The sequence below is a fragment of the Caenorhabditis briggsae genome (genome assembly GCF_000004555.2).
Source record: "Caenorhabditis briggsae complete genome, chrX, whole genome shotgun sequence".
Lineage (NCBI taxonomy): Eukaryota > Metazoa > Nematoda > Chromadorea > Rhabditida > Rhabditidae > Caenorhabditis > Caenorhabditis briggsae.
The window spans coordinates 11,479,073-11,496,624 of NC_013491.2; the positions used below are offsets into that span (position 1 = coordinate 11,479,073).

Below are 17,552 nucleotides of genomic sequence, written 5' to 3' on the forward strand. Positions count from 1 at the left end.
GTAAAAACCCAGACAAAAATTCAATCAGAAGTTTCAGAGAGCAGAGTAAGACAGTTTAAGAACATGTTCAGAAAACTAACAAAGATAGGAAATTCTAAACCCCCCCCCCCCCAATTCATATTTCTCAGAACTTTTGAAAATTCATAGTTTCTATCATTTTTTTTTCAAGCTCCAGTAATTCATTTTCTTACTTCAAAACTTTGGAAATTTTGGAAAAACTCCAGCACCTACAATATGCTCTGAACATTGGTTTCTTACTCTCACCTTGCATTCCAACAAATAGGATAATTTGTTGCTAACTTGCTTCAATCATCACACTACTACAATGCATACCTTTTTATGAATGGGATCACCACACAAGGAAATTCGTCAAAAATACAAGATCTCAAGCATCAAAAAATATGAAATTCGCTATATAAAAAGAGTCATTAATGCATATTTTGCAAGTGTTGCAAGTATCAATATGAAGTTTTTTGTTCCTTCTTTTTTCGTCGAGATGCCCCCCTCTTTGTTCTTGTCCTTCGGCTCTTTTCACCCACTTTATGTCTGTTTGAATGGGTACTTGTGTGTGTTTTTCTTTTGTTTTTTTTTTTCATTTTTTGTTCAAAACTTTTAAATGTGTTCCAATTATCATTAGTTGGGAGTGCCCAAGCTTTAGCTTTAAACTCACCTGCGAATTCTCACGCGCTTTTCGAAAAATATTACTGAAAATCGAGTCTCTCAAGTTTCACTAAAAGATTCTTTGCTCTTTTTATCTGGGGTGGAGAAGCTCATCCCTCACTGTATTCCTTCAACTCGGCTTATGCAAATCAATTTGTCTGTTTCTGTCTTGCGTCTTCCTTTGAACCAGACGGAATTTCTTTTTTGAAAAAAAAAGCTGTTAATTCTTTCAGTCACCTTTGCACTCTTTCTTTTCTATTTTCCGACAATCAGACTCGGACCAGAATGACGTATTCATCAGAAGCAAATTAGTTTGAATCATTACGTGTTTTCTTTTATTTTCTATTTTCTGTTTTCCCCGCTATCTTACGACATTTGGTCCCAAATTAGAAAATAGTTCTAACATTAGCCCCTCTTGGCCTCTATTAGCTAATCAAATTTTTCCGTAGATCCCTCTTTGGGTAAAAAGACCGAATATCATTTATTTTTTACTTTCACTTTATTCTGTTTGCTCCATTCATCATTCAGAAATTGACACCTCTCTCTTTTTGATGCAGGTATTGTGTGACTATTTTTACCTTGAAATCTTGTTTTTTTCTCAAGAGGTCAATCATATACTTTTACTCTATTTTTTGTCATACTCATTCTCTTCTATCGCTTTCTACTCTTCAACTGCCGTCGTCTAGCACCCCATCGAGTTTCTGACACTTTATAAAACAAAACTCTGGAAAAAAAAACACACATACACATGCAAGTGGCGAGCAGTCAAAAAACGAACAAAAGCAAAAGTTATGGAGTAGATGGGGGATACGAATAAAAAAAAACACACAGACACTCACATAAATTCACATGGTCCACAATATTGAAACGAAATTCGATTCGAATATTTCGTCCTTCTCGGTAGGTCTTCAATTCCAGAGGTTATGAAAACTGATTTCCAATACAAAAATTACTAATGTGATTTTTATTTCAAAATTTCGTGTACCATGAACACTATGATAAAATGACCATTCTAACTTTCAAACGAATTCGTCTAGCTTACTGTGAAAAACATGCGAAAGTAGCTGACAAAAAAGTTCGATTTTATAAGAAAAATTTTGTAAGTTGAGCACTTTTTGATAGCTTTCACAGAAAATAAGATATATTGGCTTAAAATTAAGGCGGTATGTTAATTTTACCGCCTTCCATCTGATAGAATGTTGCGTTGGAATCTTTTTTTAAACACGAATATGCTTATTTTTTCCAACTTTTCATTTTTAACCCACGTCAACTTGTTTTCTGCAAAAGGTCTTAGTAGTTTTAAACTTCAAACTTGTCGAAATTGAAGTGAAACACACAGAACATATCATTATTTTTATAACTTCGGAAAATTCAGAATATCATGACAAATTAAAAAAATATTGTCCGTGCTTCAAATCACTTTCTCATTCTGCTCTTTTATTTTATTTCAATTCTGCTATCTGATTTAAGATTTTTTTTCTGGTGGACGGTAGACGCTGTTCGCGTAGGAATTCTGCATGATATTTATGTCCAATTATCTTCTAAAATTATTTTCATAATTGGTTTATTTTCTAGTACCGAATACTAAAAAGATTTTTACTTGTTCAAGGTGGATATTGGTTACATCTTCATCTTTTCAATATGAATTAGGTGTTCATCGTTTCAAACATGATATTTTTTGATTTATCTAATGATACTACAAAATCGTACCTATTTCAAACTTTTTTGTCCATTTTCCTCACCTATTTGGTTTCTTCTCTTTAATATTTTCACCCTGTCTCTATTTTTCTAATAGAACGCAGTTTTTTCCATTTTTTACTCAATTATTTTTCATTTTTCAAGACATATCAGAAACATTTCAGCTTATCGTCATATTTTCAAAGAAATAAATTTTATTATTTAGCAACTTTGATAATCAAAGTCAAACTACAAGTTTAAAAAGGCAGCACAGTAGAGGACATAAAAAAAAAGAAAAAAGTTTTTGAAACTTTCAAATTGAAAAATATACACTATGTATAACACTTCTCTTATCCCAAGTACCGAGATATTTCATGAAGAATTTTCCTTCCTTGCTTCTCTCTTTTCTTGTTCTGAACGTGCACCTTTTCCAGATTTGAGCAAAAACCCCATTATTATTTCTAGAAATCTTCGTTTTTCTTTTTGTTATGCCTTCTTTACCTTTTTTCATATATTCTTCCTGCTTTACCTATTCAGAAACAAACACAAAAATGAAGTGAACTCTGCTCATTTCGAGTCTGCCCTTTTGTTTTCCTTTTCCACTTTTATACTAATTTTAGCCTCTAGCTTAGAAAAGTGTGAATTTTTATGTGTAAAACTTTCCTTGGGAACAAAAGCAAAGTTACCGGAAGCACCAGGTGTTGAAAGAAGGAAAAAGAAAAGGAAAGGAAAAAATGTTGAAAAAGAAATGAAAGGTCAGAATAGGCAAGGACAATCATTTCCGATGCTCTTCTCTTGCCTTAGTGCCTCTAACCCCTTTTTTGAGCCGTACCCAGTGGAGGATTAGGCAACTGATGCCTTATTATTGACCATTTTTTAGGGTGTCGGTCATTTTCTGCGAGAAGAACATTTTGCATAACGTCAGTAGATTTTGATTAAAATTTTGAATTATCTTATTATTTCCTCTTTTTTTCAAAATTTATTGTAGTACTTGCAACGAGGAATATTTCAAATACTTGCATTTTCCATATTTTCAACGAATTTTGCCATGTATTTATTGAAGTGGTTTCCAAAGACAATACTAAAAGTAAATACAATATAATACTGGAAAATTTCTAAAATTTTTGAAGTTAACAACCGGGAACAATAAAAACGGGTCGAGCTCAATTTGGATACTTCAGAATTTTATTAATACGATATACCGTGAAATCTGTTATAGAAAAGGACACGCTTAACTTTGAGATAACTTTGGGACTTTGGGATACTTTGAGATACTTTGAGATCCTATACGAGATATAAAACATGTGTCAATTGACAAAACATTTCTGATATTATGAAAAACAATTTAGCAGTTGACAACTTTTTGATACCTTTGACAGGAACCAAGAAAATTGGCTCAAAATTACAAGCTAGGATGCTCTTCTTTTACAGTTTTTACGGTATTTCTTAACTGTTTCCTTGTTGTATTTATCAGTGCACATCTTTTTCGCTAAAAGTTTTCTCCGTTTTCCCCATAATAAAACCGATTTCTGATTCACTACTTCTTCACCAACATACTAATTGATCTCTACGAACTGACCACATTTACATAGTAGAAGAATATTTTGTCCACTTCCTTTCCTCAAAATCTTCTTTTTTGCTTTTTTTCAATTTTACAATTAATTATTAATAATGAATCAATCTTTCATCCATTTCAAAAACAGATATGTGTCCTTGATGAGATCAAATATTCGGCTCTAAATTAGAGGAAAACCCTCTCCCGTCTACTCCGGCTATTTCTGAAAAAGTTATTTCTATCTTCATGTAAACTTTTTTGTCCTTCTTCCCTGTCTGCCAACTTAAATTTTCGGTTTATCACGGAGCGGAGGCTAAGCACGAAGTATAGCATCTGGTAAACAAAACATTAATTTTGTTTGATATTCTTTGGGTTTTCTTGGATCCTTCCCGCTCATACACTCATCATCTTCCGACAGATGGAAGCTTTTTTCATTGCTTTCCGTTTTACATTGGTACAATAATTTGAGCTTCATTAAGATTAATGGACTTGGATAGATCCTTAGATTAAGATCAATCTGATTTAATATCCGTTTACTACCGTATACCCAAAGTGGGTCAAATTAAAAGGAAATTCACTATGCTCTTTTTGAAATAAAAACCATTACATTTCAATCAATCCATCCGCAAACATATGAGAGCAGCACTATAAAAAAGGAAAAGAGGAGTCTGGAGGATAGGAAAGAAGAAGCGGGGCTCGTTCGTTCGCAGAAAACCCAACTGAGCACATTCTTCATCCGTTCCGCTCGATGTGCTCGTGCCTTTTGGCAGTGTGTCGGTGGTGGACCATCGGTGTCGCCTTCTATTTTAAACTATTGCCACTGCATTTTTCCAACATAATCCTCGACCACTTCCGGACAATGACGAGTAGACATTTGGGTTACAATGCGTCAGAAGAAACTCGAAGTTGCACGCGGCACCCATTTTTCTCTGCTTTATTGTCAAAACTCTATGAGCTGTAGTTGCTCAGGTTTTTCTGGCGCGAACAACATTACCTGAACTTTTGAATTCTTGAGTTTGAAAACGTGAGGTTTCAACTTTTGTCCGAATTTCAAAAAAAATTTCTCGTAGTCTCTGCCGTCTGGGGGATTCAGCGATTAGACCAACCGGCATTATCATTCAAAAAAAAAGAGTCGGAAACAGTAATTTTGGAATAATACCCTGAGCTTTTATTTTCTTAACTGGGCTGTCACATGCTTATGATTATGTTGTGTGATAATTAAGCATTGAAGCGAATTCGCAGCTCGTTGTTTCGTGATTTTATCCATATTTCTCTCCCATATTTTAAAATCAACGTATTTCGAAAAGGCCCTTGTAAGCTCCCCCAAAATCCTAATTTCCATTTTAGGCCCTCTTCTTTCTATTTTTCCCCCACTTGATATCCTGATCCTTCGTAAAAAACCTTGGACTATAAAAACTAGCCTACTTAGCTAAATCTCATCGGTCAATCATCATAAAAACAAGGTTCGAAAAGTGAAGTGCTTCTGAAGTATTGTTCTACTTCGTTTCTCTGTGTCTTTCCTTCTCTATCCAGTTATCATTACTCCATAATCCCGAAATTTGAGCGTTATATGGAATATTATTCATGTGATGAGTAAACAAATAAAGAAAAAATATAGAACCCTCGTACTCCTTCAAAATGAAAATTTCGAAATTCATATTCGTCGTGTCACGCTTTTTTTTGCTCAGATTTTTGAGTCCTTAAGAGATTGATCCTTTTTTAGAGAGGGAGATAGATTCTTCTTTGTTTTGTATCCCCCAATTTCATCTTAAAATTGGATGTAGCACTCATTAATCTTCTTGCTTCGACGCCTGGATTGACCTTCAGACATCTTCCATCGAGCAGATGCCATATAAAACTCCATATATATTATTTTAAATTTTGGGTTTGAATGTGTTTAGTTTCCTCATTCAAAGTCGGAATGTTGTACCCGTTCTAAACGCAACATTCTCAACAAAAAAGGTCCCCCGATTGAGAAAAGCTTTCGTCGCCCGGCTCCACCGCTCCTCTGTCAACGCCGAAAAGGAGGAGAGAAGAAGGGGACGGACGGCTTTGGACCGCCCACTTTTCTCCCTTTCGTTTTCTACAAAGCTCGCTCTCCTATCTCACTTTAATGTTTTGCCAGACTGTGAATTGAATTCTTCAGACAAGAGGCAGTCACGACGTCTCGACTCTACAGAACAATGTTATTTATATCCACAATATTCTTGTTACTCTACAGGTAGTTTTTTTAAAATCTAAAAAATAGAAAGATAGAATCATATTTAAATTCCAGAGGTGGGAATACAAGTCGAAGTGAGCCGGTGCCAATATACTTAGATAATCTTCTCAATGCTGGTCGAGAAGTCTACGATAATCAATCTCCGCCAGTGCAGCATGATAAAGGTGAGCCTTTGTTTCTGTTTTTCAATTTTGAAATTTCCTAGAAGTCCAATCTAGATCCTTCTAAATAGATTCAACGGGAAATCTCTGTTGATTCTCTTTCTCAAAAGAACATAGCTATTTTAATTGAATTTTTAAGAAAACTACCGCTATCTAATTCAGAAAGTTCTTGCTCTTTTTCCCCTTTCTCTTCTCTCCTTTTTTGTTTCTAAAATTCACAGATTTCAAATTTCGTCATCGGGGTCAATGATTTCTGATGCTTCAATTGTATAGTTTCAATTTTCCAATTCAAAGATTCTGAAGGAAAAAGCGATAAATATTTTAGAATCTCTGCAATGTAACAATAAAAATTGAAATTTGGAACTTATGACGTTTCAAAAGGTTCTTTGGTTTATCGGCGCTTCTCACCGACGAGCATTTCATTACTCTGCATTTTTTTTTCAATTTTCCTCAATTTCACTTTTTTTTGGTCCTTATAGAAGCGCCGAGGGACACTTATGCAAATATACACGCAGATATATCCTCACGGCTCTTTGAGCCTGTTCGATGAGCAACACCACCATAAAGCGTAAATTGTGCTTGCTTCCGATCCGTGTCGCCTCGGGTCTTTTTCGGTGGTTTTTGAGGAAGTAGTTGATAGGATTCTAAGACTGGTATGCCCACTTTTTGAGAACGAACTGCAACTCGGAGCGCAAGAGTTCTTTGTATATTCATCCCCGGATTGAAAATTGAAAAGCGAACTTGCCTTGAGAGTCGAGTATGAGACGTGCGGTTCGGATGAACCTAAACCCCCCACCCTCCGAACCAATCCAATTTTGAGACTTATTACGGAGTAGTCTAGAAATATAAAGACAAGGTTTCGTGTGCATTTTTGACGTTCTCGAAACTTTGGTTTATGAAATTCCTTCCTTCGAATTCCAACATATCATGAAAAACCAACAAGCCATAATTACACTCCAGCACGTTTCCTTTTTTCTACATTTCTAGGAAGTTTTTTTTCCAGAGGAAGTGACCGTCGTTGAATTGGCCATGTACATCGAGGGAATGTCATCATTTCGGACGCAGACCATGGACTTCCAGCTTGACGTCTACTTTCAGCAGTTTTGGAGGGACCCACGTCTGGCGCATAATGAGACACGACGTGTTTTAGTCAAAGACAAGGCAGTTCTACACAAAATGTGGCATCCTGATGTATATTTTGCCAATGCCAGAATTGCCGAGTTCCATGAGGTACAGAGAGAAAGGGACCAACAAGACCTCCTATGCTATTTTTTGTCGCGCCCTAAAAAGAATCCGAAATAGATTGAAAATTACCACTCTTCTGTTTTTTCTAGGTCACCCAACCGAACTTCCTGGTATGGATACAGCCGGATGGATCGATTCTCTATGATACACGTATCTCGATGGTTGTGGTGTGTACTTTGAACCTGGAGAAATGGCCTCTGGATTCGCAACGGTGTCACTTGCGGATTCTGAGCTGTGAGCTGGAGCATAACGCATAATCAGTTTGACGTCACCCTCTCATTTCAGATGCCTACACAACAGAACAACTGGTGATCAAGTGGAAGGAAGAGGAACCGATCACTAGGAATCCTAACATTGCCATGTCAGATATGCACATAGTCGATTTGTATCCAGGCCTTTGTGACGGAAACTATTCGACGGGTTGGTTGTAAACACTGGGAGAGGACTTTAATAGAAATAGGCGTCTTTTGAAAAAATAACAATTCAAAAATTTACAAATCTCCACTCGGCGGGCCAGTGTGTGAATAGGTAATAGTGCGTGACTAACCACGTTTTGAATAGAGCGGGTGCTCTTGACCAGAGACTTATGACGACTTCTCGAAAAGACTGACTTTTTTCTACAAAATAAGTCGAAAATTTCCTTTTTTTTTCTTTCGAAAGGAAGGAAGTTACTAGGAGAATGAAGCAGGAAAAAGCTTGTGAGTACCAATTTTGAAGAAAGTCGGAAGCTGGGCATCAAAAGGAATCAAAAAAGCGAGTGGAGTCAATTATAAAGAGCAGAGAGTAGCACACGTCTATTCTAAATACAACTATATATTTTCAGGTACATGGAGCTGTGTGACAGCCGAGTTTTTTGTGAAACGAGAAATTACTCATCATGTAATGCAGTCTTACGTACCGACCACATTGATAGTAGTGATATCCTGGTAATCAGAGACTTCTGAAGAAAATAACCCCAATTTCAGAAATTTTCAGGTTCAGTTTCTGGCTCGACGTAGAAGCAGTACCAGCAAGAGTATCACTCGCTATCACCACTCTTCTCACATTATCAACACAAGCCAACGCGGCTAGAATGGCACTTCCAGAAGTCAGTTACATGAAAGCAATTGATGTATGGATGGGAGCTTGCATGATGTAAGTACCACATATAACATTTTGTGAACCACCCACGTGTACGTGTCAAAAGATCAGCGAGTGTCAAAACACATACTCACTTGAGACAAAAGAGGGAAGTGTGGTGACATAGAATGGGGAAGAAAGGATAACCTGATTTTCTAGAAAAAAAAACGAGAATGTCGAAAGGTTTTGTAATAGTGAGGGGGGGGGGGAGCTGAAAAGAGACTGGAACACAAGGGGCCGGGGTACAAGAGTCAAAAACTTTTAAGGATTTCTAGCAGTGCTGAAATTTTCAGGTTCGTATTCGGTGTCATGATCGAATTCACAATTGTGAACTACGCTCAGCGACAAGGTAAGTGAAAAAAATGAACATGCATCCTGAAACTCAATGTAATCTCAAAACTCGCACAACTTGTGGTAGTTTCTCTCACACAAGTCAAACTGCTAGATCATCATCCTCACACCAACACATCTATAATTTTGAATGAACTCTCGAACTGATTTCATATATGTAAAACTGGCGATATGTTCAAAAGAAAATGATAACGAAAGGTTACGGAGAGTTATTTTGTACTAATAATTTTTGAAATAGTGATATCTAGGAAGGAAATGGCACCGCACTGATGCAGAAATTGGTAGGTGTTCTCCCTCATAACCTGGCACTGTCATGGAAAGCAAGAAACATCGTTGTAGCGTTATCTTCTACTATACACTAGTTTATCTTGTCACCAAATTTAGTTTTTTGTAATTTTATTGTGCTGTTTCAATTTTATGTTCTATTGAACTAGGTTAGACCACTTCTCAGTTCAAACATGCTCGCAAAACCATGCTCCTAATTCTAGATATGCATGTGTTACTTCATATTCTAAATTTTTGTCCGTCCCAATATTGTATTCAGCATCACAGGTAACCTGCGAACTGTCCGTTTCACAATTTGCATGTGGATGTAAAAAAGGCATGCAGTCCGGACCTTTTCCATATCGGACCGGAACCAGGAAGCTAGTACCGTAATCACTCTAGTAAACGCCCTCTTTTAGCAAATTAATCTCGGTCCCTGCTTGCCATATCAAAAAATGGCCAACTGAAAAAGTACAATATTATGATTATTTTGTCGGTTGGCCATATTTTGATATGCTTCACAGGAACTGATATAATTTGACTTAAATCTGGCAGACATTCTATAAGAGTATTTGCGGTATTCGAAGAAACAGATTAGCACGCAAATTTAGATTTGCAAAAACACCCTTAGTACCCATGGAAATACTGAAAACGGACCAGTTTGCACTTTGCCTGTGATTCCTATGTTACTAACAGTTTCATATTTTTCTTGCTTTTTTTCTTTTTTGCGGAAACAAAGCTTCTGAATGAGTAAACTTCTCAGTTAGAAATTCTAAATATGTATTTTAATATGTTTCAATTGATTTCTTTAGTAATGGCATCCTCCATGGAATTCGTAAAAAATGGAAATGGAACTGAGAAGAAGCCTTCACGAGGAGATTTAGGAGCTCAAACTAAGCAGATTTTCCGCAAGTTTCGAAACAATGATCGTCAGCATTTGGTGGAGGTGAGCATCCAGTTATTTTCAATTTGTTTGTATTTTCTTTGTTATACTACGTTTCAAAACACTTTTGTCCTCAATGTGCTTTAGTGTTTGCGATTGAAACTGAAAATCAGATAAAACACACAAATCACTAGAAATCACTACAGATTACACAACAATAATGTTTAGTTTTCACGATCACACACAGTTTTTTGTAGGATCCACCTGAGCAGATAGCAATGAATGACACCGCATATGATACGGTCAGTCAAGCGTACAGTAACAGCTTCTCTGACGAAGAGGTACGCTTCCGTGCAACTCTTCACCAAACCCAAAAATTTTGTGACGTGCCCTTTTCTTTGAAACCGTACTATCCAAAAGTCTTTTCCTCTATGTGCCTTCTGCATGTCCTATCGTTTTGACACTGATGTTTCCCCCAACCTTTCTTCATTTTTCTTCACGAAAAATTGAGAACCAGTTTGAAGTGGTTTGATTGGTTTTTCGCATGAACCAGAAACTCAAAATCAGAACAGATTCGGAGGAGTATCTATCTTCTTTTTCACCAATTCCATCCCTTATCAGCATGGAGAGCCCCTACTTCAAGCCAAAACAAACAAAAAATCAATCGAAATCTCTTCAGGCGGCTCCTATAACACAACAACGAAATGGGGACGCTGAGGCGCAGGAGGAAGTGTGGGCAGAACAAAAAGAAACGAATTCGAGTGAAGTGTGGAAAGAGAGAGACGGCACCGGCGGCGTCGATCGAGGAGCTGAACGTCTTGCGCACTGGAATGAAAAAGAGAATGATGCGAGCTCGCCGTTAATGGGAAATGGAAGGGCTCATGGTAAATGTGAACACATGAAAAAATGGGTGGGGGGAGGAATTCGGGAAAGGAATTAAATTTTTTGAAAGTGGGCAAGAGGACCAAAGAAATCTAGATTTATTTTGGCTGCAAAATAACTAGGTTGAATGTAGCATTTTCCGATTTTAGAGAGAAGGGACCATAGAGTTGATAAACTTATCTATAACTGTTTTGATGACGATTCCAAAACACTGATTACCTTTTTCTCTGATATAAGCCCATCTTACACATTATCTTCGAACTCAATTATCTCGGTTCCAATGAGAAACTTTTTATCAAATGATGAAATATTGGTGATATTATGATGAATAATTTATCAGTGAAAATTTTTATTGATATATTATGAAGAAACCGAGATAATGGAGCTCAAAGTGCAAGTATAAGCTTCTATTAGATCAAACCCTTCCATATCACTCTCATCTTGCACTTTGGAAAAAGACTTTCAGCTAAAATATCATGTTTTCAAAATTGGTTTTTCAGTGAGATATGGTGCCGCTGAATCGCTCCGCAGCCGAAAAACCAACGAGAGCAGCCGAAAAAAAGATAAATGGAGTTCGGCGATCAAGCAGATCCAGAAGCACAAGTTTGTTGATTATTTGCCTTTCCCCTTGTTGTTGAAACTCATCTGATTCAATTAACCTATTATCATAACCCATTTCAGGAGACACGGTTCTATATTTGGGTAACTAACAACTGACTGTTTTGATATTTATTGTTTTTTTTCTAACCAACGTCCATATCCTTTTCATATTCGATTTTGATTTTTTCTTCTAAAACCTCATTTTATTTCATTCTAACCTGATTGCAGTTTTTCAACTCCATTGCTTTTTAAGTTTAAATTAATTTTTTTTTCGACAGGCTGTTTACCCCCTACAGACTTCTTGCATGGTGCAATGAATAAAAATCATGTTTTCAGGGAAATCGCCGGTCGGAATCGAGCCAAGAAAATCGATCAATCGAGCCGATGGATCTTCCCACTCACATTTATCATTTTCAATCTTACCTACTGGATTTATTATCTCTACTGGAAAGAATAGAGGTGATCAATCCAAACTCACAAAACCCTCTATTCAATTTGTATGTAATAATCGCTTGTCTTTTTCTTTTCGAAAAAATCAAAAAGTTTTCCTTGTCTGAAAACATTTAATGTACAATATCTCATTTTTCCACGAGTCCTCTTTCCTTTTTTTTCTGATGTAACTTTTGATATCAAAATTCTAATTCAAATTCTGTCATTTCCTTTTTTCCTATCCTGTCTTCACATTTTCTGATAAACAATTTTATCTTCTCAATTTTCGTGAGAAACTGTGACCGATCCTCAAGCAGGAAGAAAAGTTCTCCTTGAAAAAACTTTGACAAAGCGAAAAAGAAGACATAGAAGATCTTATCAATGGTTGGAACTGATCTTTCCCAGTGCCACTCTGTCTTTGTTTCTTCTGTTTTCTTTTTCTTTTTTTTCATTTAGAGAGAACTGATAAGTTCAGAGAAGAAGAAGAAAGATAACAGCGAAGATCACAGAAGTGAGTGAACTTTGAATAGGAATCGTGATTTTTTGGTACAGTACAAACGGAAGAAGGAAAGTGTCACAGACGCTGTGAGATGTGATATACGAAAAGTTGAAATTGCATCAGAAGGTCAACATAGATCAGTTTCAAAAACAATTTTTCTTGGGAATCAAAAATTGAATGAGGTCGCGGAGATGGAATTCTGGAAAATCTAGGAAAGCTCAGATGTGATGTCAGGGTGAAATTGAAGGAAATAGAATAAAGGGAATATACGTTTCCAGAAAATAGTTTTATTTTCAGAACACGCCAATTCTTGGAAAAGCAAAAAACTTCTAACTGAATTCTCTGAAAAACATGAGGAATGTTGCTCGCAACGTGCTCCTGTTTGATTCCGGTTGTTGGGTTTTATGCAAAAAAGCAACTCTGCTCCCTTGGCCACCAATTGAAGTTTGGTTACAAGACAGAAAATAAGATACGGTAGGTATTCCGTGACTTGAACTTTCATCCCTTCCATTTCCCAAATCAATGACTTTCTGATACTTCGTGATTGAAAGATCACTTTCAAAAAAAAAAAACCAAAGTGACTATGCAAAAGATCGCTTCCAACAAGAAGAAAACATGATTCGTCTAACGTTTTCTTACTGTAGGGTGGGTCATAAAGAGAGTATAAAAGGCTCTAAGAAAACCACAACAACCATCATCAAACGATCATCATGAACGCTTTCGGTCTTCTTTTGGCTCTCGCCGTCCTCTTCGCTTCTGCCGAGGCTGCCAACCGCTACGGATGGCCAGACTCTTATGAGAGATTCCTTGAGAGAGTGAGTTTCCCATCCCATTCAACTTTTCATAACTGATTTCCCGTTTTCAGCAAGGAGTCTGGGACTTCAAGAAGCACGAGGTGACTACTACCTACAAGCGTCGTGGAAGCTACGAGAAGGACCTTCGTGATCTCTTCGACGACTGGAAAAAACAAACCCGTTGGGGACAAAAGGACTACCGCTCCAACAAGTACCAAGCTCCAAAGGGAGGATTTGGACGTTACGGATTCCCAGGAAAGTAAATAATTTCACTTGTATGAATTGAATTGTTTCTTTTGTGTTTTTTTTTGTTTAATTTTCTTGAAGTAATAAACGTGTATAATGATAATTTTTGAATGCCATAATGAAACTGTATAATGAAAACATATCAATAAGAGGAAACAGTTATCCCAGAGTTGCATGTTGATTATCCTGACCTGTTAATAATAATAGGAGTCATTCAAAATCTTCTTGAATTGCACAATTCTCAATCTTGTTAATTTTTGTGTTATTTTGATTGGTAACCGATTTCTGAATTAAGAAGTAATCGGAACCGGTTTGAAAAAATCAATTAACCAACCGTTTTTTATTGAAAACAATTTTTTGCAGGAAAGTTTGTTCGATTGAAGGACTGTAACCTACGAACTTTTCGAATTTGGAAAAAAGAGAGCATATTCAAACATAACATTGAAAAATGAAAATTCCAAGCTTTTTAGTGTTTCTAGGAGAATTCGAAAAAAAAATTAAACAAATGTTTGATTCATGTTACTTTACTCTGAAAACTTTAAACAACTCAATAACTTAGTGATTTCTACCGCGATTGGACAAAATTTGAATTCCGTAATGCTATAACCCCTATGCTTGTACTGTAAAATAATTCTTCTCGGTCCCTATAAAAGAAAACTAGCTTGATTAAGTTTTTAAATAAAATATTTGCAACATTTTTGTAGTTCAGATTTTCTCGATATCTTCCAAAGAGATCAAGATCTTTGAGGTCAACATGGAAGTACATTGTTGATTTATTTCATAGCATTTACAGTATCTGAATTGTTTAGTAACTACTGATTCAAACCACGTTTACCGGAAACGGAGTTACCGAAACTAGCTTCTAATAGTTCGAGCTGATATCACTTCCTCAATGCTTCAAAAAATTTCATCAATGCCTCATGTCTGCATGATACCTAACAAAAACATGAGGTTATCACGAAATGTTGTGGCCACTTTGATGATAATACCTCCGACAAGAGAATAAGAAGACAGAAGAGGTCATTCCTTTTTCGTGCAAACTAGACCACACAGATAGAGGCGTAACTAGTCGAAAAAGGTAGTATAAAAAGAGGATTATCCGCCAAAAAAAAATCATCATTCGGCAACGATGAACTCCTTCGCTATTCTTTTGGCTTTTGCTATGCTCTTCTCTGTCGCTCTCGCTGGACCAGGAAACCGTTATGGATGGCCAAGCTCGTATGAGAGATTCCTCGAGAGAGTAAGTTGAAATACTTGCAAAATTATTAAACTATTCTGTTTTGTTTTCAGCAAGGAGTTTGGGACTTCAATAAGCACGAGCCACGCGCTGACTACAGACGTCGTGGAAACTACGAGAGAGATCTCCGTGACCTGTTCGATGACTGGAAGAGACAAACCCAGTGGGGAGGAAAGGGATACAGATCTAACAGATTCCAAACTCCAAAGGGAGGATTCAGCCGTTACGGATTCCCAGGAAAGTAAATTGTCGAATGTGCATCTACTCGCCATTACCTCATCATATCCACTTTTAGTAATAATTTTTTGTTATTACTGTCTATTGATGTAGAAATAAATTCTTTTTTAACAATTTTGTCTGAATGAAAAGATTTGCGGACATCATCGGAATAAAATTCGAAAAAGAATAACATCCGGTTTCAAATTGTAGTCCAAGTTTGGAGGCGACATTATACAGTTTCAGAAAACTTCCATTGATTAATACGTGAAACTTGTAATAGAAGGGCTCCTTAACTTCTAACTTTGAAACCTTTTTTTCTCGGTCCCTGAAAAATATACAAAAAAAGTTGTCAACTGATATATTCATAATATCAAAAGTGTTTTCTCGGTTGATACATTTTTGATATCTTGCATAGGAGCCAGGAAAAATTAGCTCACACTGTACAATGTAGGAGCTGTTTCTCCACAGGTATCCATGTAGATTTTTCCCAAGTATTTATAATCACGAGACAATGTGAAGCAATCTGGGAGCAAAAAGAAGTAATCTAGCACCAACTTTAAAGTCTCAAAACTTTTCAGGTTATCTTCATTTGGAGTAAAAAAATCTTCCTCACAAAATATAACTGTTGAATTGAACACTTCAAATTGTAATATATTTTAGTTTCAAGCTGAAATCATGATTTTATCCTAACAAAATCAGATTCTAGATTCGATTTCCAAAAAGTTCAAAATATGTTATTATTAAAATCATTTCGAAACGCAGAATTCCCTGAAACATCAACATTTTTTGTATCTCATCAAAATTCAATAGTTTTCAGTAATTGTAAATTGTCAATTATAAGTTTTCAAAAATTCCAAGTTCTTCAAACTTGAATTGAAAGAAAATATTGTTCCTGATAGATACATTTGACCTTGAAATTTCTCAATTTTGACAAATCAGACGTCAAACCCGCTCTCCGTTATGATATCACTCATAAGCTAATGAATCACTGAATTGATTTGAAACAGAACTTTTACAGTGATATCACTTCCTTTAGCTTACTCTCCATTTGGTGAGTTTGATGTTGTGAAAGTTCGGTTTAACGTTTTCTGTTTCTATCAAAAGATCAGGCACAGTAAAAAAAAAACTAGTGAAAACGTCTCCTTGGAAATGATAAGGGCAATTGGCGAAATAGGCAGACTGGAGAGAGAAAAAGTTTATAGATATAATACGGAAGTCAGAACGTTAGGACAGTAGGCGTTTCTCAAAATTTCGATATAAAAGGAACTGTCTTCGAAGGTCAGAACATCATCAGCAACGATGAACTCCTTTGCTATTCTTTTGGCTTTTGCCATGCTCTTCTCTGTCACTCTCGCTGGACCAGGAAACCGATATGGATGGCCAAGCTCTTATGAGAGATTCCTTGAGAGAGTAAGTCAACCTGAACTAATCATAATTTAACGATTTCATAATTTCAGCAAGGCGTCTGGGACTACAAGAACCACAACGTGAGATCCGATTATGGACGTCGTGGAGGATACGAACGTGACTTGAACAATCTTTTCGACGACTGGAAGAGACAAACACGTTGGGGACAAAGCGACTACAGATCCAATAGATTCAACCAACCGACCGGAGGATACGGACGCTACGGATTCCCAGGAGGAAAATAAATGCTTCTCGAAATTTAAAAAAAAAACCTCTCCCATTTCGATTCATTTTTTAATTGAAATAAAAACATACCTTCAAACTGTTTTATTTATGAATTATCGAACGGAAAGAACTTTGATTTCGGAGCGATCCGCTTGGGGATATCATTAGGGTCTCAATAGTGCTGACGAAATGGATTTATCTAGCGACCAATTACAGATCTTCTTCTAAGACTTTTTTCAACCTGGGAAATATGCATATGGTTACTTGTCCTGCTTGGAGCTTAATCACCTAGTTTTCGCTTCTTGTATTTTACACTTAATGGGTCTTGATGAAAAAAGACGAAATTCCAAAAATACTCGTTTTTTAAACCTAAAAGTACAAAAAAGAGATGATTAGTGAACACAACAACCGATTAGAGATTGATATAATTCATTTTATCAAAAAAATAGAATCTTTAGAGTACTTCCGAATAGACGACATTATTTTTCCTTACCGATAGAGCATCAATTCTAATGTCTTCTATTGTTGTTGTCCCGGAGAGAGCGACGAAGAAAATTGGCTCGGTCACTTGAAGTTCAATTATTTCGAACGACTGTTTTTGAGACTGGTTGATGGCCAAACGATAGGCGGATTGGAGACTCGATCCTGCTTCTTATAAATGAGACATTCTTCTGTTAGATGAGTTTCATCCTTGAAATAAGTACTGACTGTTTTTGATGGGTCCACTGGCGAACGTTATGGTTTCTTTTCACGATCTTTCATATTTTTGCTCTCTTTTTCTCTTCAGCTGTAATCAGTGTGCCTTATCGACAAATGCTTTGTCGACAAAAGCCCTTTTCTACAAATTTATCGACATACCGTAAAACCTCTAATAGAAC

General features: G+C 36.4%; 4 protein-coding genes across 4 annotated transcripts; all 4 read left to right on the top strand.

Moving 5' to 3' along the window:
* Positions 1–6,075: 6,075 nt before the first annotated feature.
* Positions 6,076–12,075, top strand: Cbr-ggr-2 (the record flags this gene model as incomplete). The annotated part of the gene is made up of 13 exons (XM_045239793.1): positions 6,076–6,113; positions 6,168–6,277; positions 7,278–7,504; positions 7,609–7,753; positions 7,805–7,939; positions 8,343–8,445; positions 8,495–8,653; positions 8,932–8,987; positions 10,066–10,199; positions 10,394–10,477; positions 10,816–11,020; positions 11,519–11,621; positions 11,955–12,075. The coding sequence occupies 13 exons, from the start codon at positions 6,076–6,078 to the stop codon at positions 12,073–12,075; spliced, it is 1,620 nt and encodes a 539-aa protein (XP_045095531.1).
* A 1,181-nt stretch (positions 12,076–13,256) lies between these two features.
* On the top strand, positions 13,257–13,603 carry CBG14824 (the record flags this gene model as incomplete). Its single annotated transcript, XM_002644760.1, has 2 exons — positions 13,257–13,361; positions 13,412–13,603. The coding sequence occupies 2 exons, from the start codon at positions 13,257–13,259 to the stop codon at positions 13,601–13,603; spliced, it is 297 nt and encodes a 98-aa protein (XP_002644806.1).
* Positions 13,604–14,715: 1,112 nt separating this feature from the next.
* Positions 14,716–15,068, top strand: CBG14825 (the record flags this gene model as incomplete). Its single annotated transcript, XM_002644761.2, has 2 exons — positions 14,716–14,826; positions 14,877–15,068. 2 exons carry the CDS (start codon positions 14,716–14,718, stop codon positions 15,066–15,068), a joined length of 303 nt encoding a protein of 100 aa, XP_002644807.2.
* A 1,273-nt stretch (positions 15,069–16,341) lies between these two features.
* Positions 16,342–16,694, top strand: CBG14826 (the record flags this gene model as incomplete). Its single annotated transcript, XM_002644762.1, has 2 exons — positions 16,342–16,452; positions 16,500–16,694. 2 exons carry the CDS (start codon positions 16,342–16,344, stop codon positions 16,692–16,694), a joined length of 306 nt encoding a protein of 101 aa, XP_002644808.1.
* Positions 16,695–17,552: the final 858 nt, after the last annotated feature.